We start from the raw sequence: 6679 nt of genomic DNA, 5'->3' as shown, positions 1-6679 counted from the left end.
GTGTCGGTAATGCTTACGTAACGTTACTTGCCAACTGCCAATAAAAAAAACATGAAGAAGACTGTTGTTATGATTAAAAAAATGACGTCACATCCTCCGTCAGCCTATGGTCAGCATCACCGAGTTAGCTCACAGGCTAGCTTTCAGCTAAAAGCGCTGTTGACGGTCATCTATGAGTCGCAAAAGAAACCCCACTTTTCTGGAAACAAAACGGTCTCCTGAATTCTACGGCGCATTCATGGACCTCGCCGGGACAGCAGACAGAGCTGACGATGATTGCCTGGAGCTGGAACGCGAAGAGGAGCTCTTGTGCTCGGTCAGCGACATCACGGAGCACCTGAAGCGAAACATCGCCGTGGTTCTGGAGACAGCTCAGGTGGAGATCCGACGAGTGGTCAGTATCCGGATACAAGTCCTTAAAATGGAGCTGCGCGAGAAAAATAAGGAGATTGAAAAGTTAAAAGCTAAGCTCGAGGTGGTTCAGAGGGATGGAAGAGATGGCTTCACGACTCTGGAGCCCACCACAGAATCTGGCTTCATGAAATTCCCTTTCAACCTGGGGTCCAAGCATGGTGGCATCGATCCCAGGAGAGCCAAATCTGTTATCCCCGAGGTGAAAAGGGAAAATATAGATGCTATTTGTGACTATCTGATGAAAGATAAAAACACGAAGGGTTGTGGTGAAATGGACTCGGAGCTGGTCAATCAAGCCAGAGGGGAAAAAGAGGTTGATGAAGAACCGGAAATCCAGCCTCTGAGCCTGTGGTCAGACAGCAGGGTGGAAGCTTCAGGGCCGGTGCATGGAGACCCAGACTCCACCTCAGATTACATCTTCAGCATGCCTCCCATCGGCAGCAAACGGATGTATGATTATGAATGGATAGCACCAGCGGCATATTCTTCAGACCTGAAAGGTAAACAAACCGAATGGTAAAGGATTGTTAGATCACAAATGATGGGGAAATAATACAAATCCTAGCATTTAATGCAACTTATGTAGAATAAGTCTGCAATGTTATTAACTATGATTAGTCTATATTTTCGCAAGCAAAGGAACTAATACTAATCTTCCTTCTGCTGAAAATATCGATCATAATGAGATTTATTTATTTACTGTGGTTTTGATGCCAAGGAACTGCATTTTTTTCTTCTAAATCAGGAAAAACTAGTAGACCTGCTATACTTTTACTCTTCCACACACAAAAAAAACATCTGGCACGTCCTCTGGCATCTCCAAAAAAGCTGTTAAAATGACTGATAGTGTAATCATTTTGTGGCTTTACCAAGATTCGCAGAACTTTACATCCTTTTATACCTTCACACTCGTAACGTAACTTCTTGCTGCATGAGCGAGATGTTACAAAATTAATTGCAACTACCCTGGTCGATGGCTACTGTTAACAATATGGAAAAATAGAAACGTAGAGTAGATGTAAGGAACCAGCTTTTCTTGTGACATTGTAGGCTGCTGTTGTCTGCTGTTAATTCCCATTTATATGACTGTTTTCAGTTTGAGGTTTTAAATATCTAAAGTCAACTTAAAACATCGTGTTCTTCTGACTGCACCATGATTATTTATTTACTCAACCAGATAACAGTGACATGACACATTTTGACTACAGGTATGGGAACTATTACATCTATATTAAGTAAGATAATGTTGCAACTTAACTAATTTGAAAAATGCATTTTGAATTTACTCAGATCATTTTGGTCTTTAGATTAAAAATAGCTCAACAAGCTGAAACATTGTCACAACGTTACGTGTCACAACAAAAGCAAAAGCGGAAGAACTCGCTCGTTATACATACTTTTTCATAGAATTATGTCTTACCCATCATAAGGCTTTCCCCATTGTTTCCTCCTAGACATGAAGCAGCCTGAATGTGAAAACGCCAGGGCCGCTGTGCTTGAGGATGATGACCACCACGCTGACGAGTCGTCCAGGAGGGACGGAGGTGGCGGGCAGAAGCAAACCCAGGCCTGTTTCTCACACGTCCAGCTCTCAGACTGCTCCTCCAAACCCCACGGCTCTCCAGGGACGGAAGGGGCTCCGCTGGAAGACAGCGCAGACAGGCCAGAGACAGGTGGGAAACAGACGCTCACCACTAATAAGCAAATTGATAAATGATCATTTTTAAGGATTATACAACCCAATAATAGCATTTCTCAAATTTTTGCAGGTGGTGGCATAATGATATTTATTCTGCTCTATTATAAAGTGTTCAACCTTTTCTTTTTCTAAAGAGAAAACGATCATTGAGTTTTTTTTTAGTTTTTTTTTATTGCTTTTTATCGTCTCAGGTAATGTAATATGACCAAAAATAGGAAAATTCTCAGTGGTGAAAAAGCAGAACAACCTTCCCCCTGGACCCTTTAATAAAATGAACAAGAACATAATAGTGATAATTTTTTTCCTTTTTTTTTTTTTTTTTTTTTTAACATAATATCAGAATTGGTAATTTGCCTTTAAGGCCTCATTTTACTTTGGGAAGATTTTCCTTCTAATTGTTTGTATTTACTTTCTGAAGTCCCTATTAATTTAAATGTAAAGGTGCAAGATGTAGATTACAGATTATAGCATGGTTTGACTTTGACACATTCTTTGCAGTCAAAAAAAGAAGGAAAAATTATTTTGTCAGATTATTATCAGGAAATTAAGAAAAAAAAAATATTTTGGTCCATATATTTCTGATCATTGTTTGATCATAGAAAATGTTACAAATTAAGACCTAAGAGTGCATTTTGGCACTTTAAAGCTGTTTTATTAAATGACAGTTGCTTTAAGAGAGTTTTTTTTTTTTTTTTTGGAAGCAGTGGAGAATCATGAAATGTCTGTTTATGTAAATCAGTGATGAATCTGAGATAATGCAATGAATTCTCTCATCCGTTGTTTTCAGTCTGAAGATGGAAAAGAGTTTACAGAACGCACAGAAATTTTTTTAATTTATTTATTTTTTCAAAGTTGAAAAAGTTGAATCTCAGTGAGTTTAGAGGAGGTTCTGATGACAGAAGAGTTTCTTAATGACTTGCTAAAGATTTCAGACCCAGGTAATCCTTTTTTGGATCATGCTCTAACTTTACAAGAACTGCAGGAGGCGCTGCTGAGCATGGAAAATGGTAAAGCTCCAGGGAAAAATGGCTTTCCTGTGGAATTCTCTAAATCATGGTGCTCTGTGTTGGACGTCCTCAGTATCAGTGTAGTGAGGGGAAAGTGTTACAGAGCTCTGCTCACTGTTGTTCCTAGGAAGGAGAATCTTCATAAAATAAAGAATTAGAGACCTGCCAGTCTGTTATGTACTGATTATAAAATCTTCTTAAAAGTTCTGGCTTGCAGATTGAGAAAAGTGATCAAGTAATACATGTTGATCAGTCTTATTGTATCGCTGTTATCAATAAGAGATAACATATCATTAATTTGAGATTATTTGGACATCTCTAATTTATTGGACGTGTTGACCAAGAAAAGGGATTCGATGGGGTGGAACAGTTTGAACGCCTGAGCCCCAACCATCCCTCAAACGATTCTGAATCAAATTGAACAGAGGTGAGAGAAAGCATGTGGTAAATCACTGGGAGTGTCGCGGCTGTTGGAACGGTACGCCTGGGATGACCAGCCACCTAAAGCTTGGACAGCCTGAGACGCTCCGGCTGGATGCTGAGGAAGCGGCTTCTGTATGGAAAGACTGGGAGGAGCAATGTTCGGGAGAGATGCCCGACCTCAACAGAACTTGTCGGAGATGACTGGAGAATCGGAAGCGAGTGGCTTGACTTCCTGATTCGGTGATGAAAAGTGGATCTTGATGTGAAAAGTCTGGACTGAGAAGAGTGAAAGATTGCTTTGTACGAGGAGAGGAAGGAGTTGAGACAGAAGAGATGAACTGGACAAGAGGTAGCAAAATGATCAGTTTTACTTCTGGTCACACTGACCCAGGTGTGCAAAGGGAACTGCTCTGTATGCTTGCTTAATATTGCAGCATAAGCCTATAAGCAACAGGTGTCCATGTTGTAAAGTGAGATATTTACACACAAACATTTTTTTCCTTTTTACTTGGAATGAAATACACACCAGTGCTTAAAGAAAGGAAAAGTGAACCACGTATTCTTCAGTGTTGGAAATGAACAACCACACACTCTTCCTTAGTCTCTCTTTATTTGTTGCTCTCAATGTCACTCTTGTCTCATGGCGACTTCGCTCTTGAGTTTGTGTCGTCCTCTTCATCACACAGCAGTCCAGCCTTTCGAGTGTGTTGGTAAAACAACGTTTTTTTTAGCCGCATTGGTGTGAAAAAAAGCAGCGGCTGATGGTATGGAAATTACTGTCAAAACAAAGTCAAAGGAGAGAGGTTACTGAAATTGAAGCTGTATCTGTTACTCATTTATTTATATTTGTATATTAAAATGAATAAGCCCTGCATGTGTTGGTCTCTGCTCTGCACAATCAAACATTATGCCTGTACATTGGATGAAGGTAAAACTACAGGAATAGGAATTCATATTGAGCCATAAAAACAGACTTAGCAGTTACTAATGTTGATAATTAAAGTGCAAACTACACATCCACTTATGTCATGTAATATTGTGTTTTAAACTTAAATTGTCATGTAGAAGTGTTCCCGTGAAACCTAGCATGATAGCATCTCTGCTTTCCTGGTTGCCACGTTCTCTAAGATGAGGGCTGAAGAAGGGTTCTCTCTCACTCGGTCCGAACCAGAAACAGCATGTCCATGAAAACATCAGCTCTGGCCTTCCACATCCCAGACTTACAGAACAGCAGTCTAGTGTTTCTCCTATTGTCCAGTGGATAATAAGTGTCTTATTGTCTCATACGTGCACCCAAGAATATATTTAACCCAAGTATGTTTGCTTGTTTTTCAGGCCAACAGTTTGCCAGCCACACCTACATCTGTTCACTTTGCGGAACCTTTTGCCCCGACTCCGTGTTTCTGGAGGATCACATCAAACTCATACATCCAGATGCTGACGACGCATCGGCCGCCAAGTTCATCTCCTCAGCTGGACCCGCTGGGGAGGATGGCAGCAGTGACTCTGTCGGCGTTGGGAAGGGGACCAGCGAGGGCAGTCCAGGAGTGAGCTCCGGTGTCAGCGCTGGAGGAGGACCTGTGAAAAAAGAGATTAAAACTGAAGGGGGGTATGAATGTGGGGACTGCGGCCGTCACTTTAACTACCTTGGCAACCTGAGGCAACACCAGCGTATCCACACCGGAGAAAAACCTTTCATGTGTCCAGAATGTGGCGAGAGGTTTCGCCACGCCGCCCGATTAAAAAGTCACAGGTTGGTGCACAGCGGCGCCCAGAGTCCCTTCCCGTGTCCGCAGTGTGGGAAAGGTTTCTCTGTGCTTTCTGGTCTCAAGCGACACCAAAGGGTGCACACTGGTGAGAGTCCGTATGCCTGCCCCGAGTGCGGCCGATGCTTCAAAGAGCTAGGGAATCTGTACACCCACCAGAGGATCCACAGTGGAGCTACTCCGTACTGTTGTCAGCAATGTGGACGCTGCTTCCGCCATCTAGGAACATACAAGAGTCACCGGTGCTCTCCAGCACCATAACCGCCTTTAAAGTACACTGATCGTAATAGTCATGAAAGATGAAGTAGAAACAAGTTTTAGACCCTGAGATCCTTTTCTGTTACTTTGAGCATTTTATGACAGTAAAATACACTAATGATGTGGAAAATATGACTAAAGATGATCATAAAGCATCTCAGAACATGTTTTCTAATGCTTCCTGGTTCATTTTGGAGCAGTAGCAACGTTCTCAGGGACTTAAAAAGTCACTTGTTTTCTAGGTTTTCTCCTGATCCTCTAGTCCACGGAATACGCCCATTGACATTAAAGGTTGAAGGTTTTTGGACTGTATGCATTTAACTGTCATTATTTTTTTGACAATATATTACTTGTGACATATCCATGTGAAATAGCAGATTTAATTAAAATATATTTATAGATTTATTCCACCTTGTGAATTGGCTTAAGAGCAGAAAAAACATGGCATGATCATTGAGATTGATGACATTACACTCTGTGTGTTTGTATTTTAATACAGTATTGATTGCAGTTGTATGTTTTAGAATTGCTTGTAAAGTGTTAGTAAAAAGGTTCTCTTATTTATACATGCTGACAAATAACTGACCACGCTGGTTTCCTCCTGAAAAGTGATAGTCTTGTTTATCTTTATGCACCACATTGAACTGAACCATAAAGCCGTCTGATGAATTCACACAGATCACACGTGTTCATGTTAAAGACTACAACATCAGATCCTCTGGCTGCAGTTTCCAGTGTTATGTAGAAGCAGAAGGTTGACAGAAGAGGAGAATTGGGGGAAGTTCTTTCCTTTGGGCTCCGTGGAGGAAGACGGAGGCCTCCACTATACAGTAAAACATAAAAGCCAGTCTTGCATTTACTAACATGTATGTTGCTGAGCCCAAAGTATCCTAATCTTATTGGATGGTAGTGATAAGGCTGAATATTCAATCTATGATATAAAATGGTTTAAGAAAAATAAAACTTGCATTACGTTTAACGTACGATCTACATGTAAATGTACGTGTATCTACATATGACAAAATGTTTGTTCCAGGAATCGACCAGTATATTTCATAGTTCAATCTCTGTTGGTGTTTTAACAGTCCTCATTATGCTGTTTACGTTTTAAC

General features: G+C 40.9%; 1 protein-coding gene across 1 annotated transcript; it reads left to right on the top strand.

Moving 5' to 3' along the window:
* The first annotated feature begins 44 nt into the window (after positions 1-44).
* Positions 45-6240, top strand: znf16l (zinc finger protein 16 like). The gene is made up of 3 exons (XM_044097917.1): positions 45-914; positions 1869-2087; positions 4879-6240. The coding sequence occupies exons 1-3, from the start codon at positions 173-175 to the stop codon at positions 5568-5570; spliced, it is 1653 nt and encodes a 550-aa protein (XP_043953852.1). The 5' UTR covers positions 45-172; the 3' UTR covers positions 5571-6240.
* Positions 6241-6679: the final 439 nt, after the last annotated feature.

This window comes from Gambusia affinis, linkage group LG18 (assembly GCF_019740435.1).
Source record: "Gambusia affinis linkage group LG18, SWU_Gaff_1.0, whole genome shotgun sequence".
In the NCBI taxonomy this organism is placed as follows: Eukaryota; Metazoa; Chordata; class Actinopteri; order Cyprinodontiformes; family Poeciliidae; genus Gambusia; species Gambusia affinis.
This window is presented reverse-complemented; position numbering and strand designations above follow the sequence as displayed.

Bases quoted from the DNA above. Each gene is read 5' to 3' on its own strand.
- znf16l (XM_044097917.1), top strand. From the start codon at position 173: ATGAGTCGCAAAAGAAACCCCACTTTTCTGGAAACAAAACGGTCTCCT. The intron at 915-1,868 runs GTAAACAAACCG...GTTTCCTCCTAG, and splicing joins ATATTCTTCAGACCTGAAAG to ACATGAAGCAGCCTGAATGT. The intron at 2,088-4,878 runs GTGGGAAACAGA...CTTGTTTTTCAG, and splicing joins CGCAGACAGGCCAGAGACAG to GCCAACAGTTTGCCAGCCAC.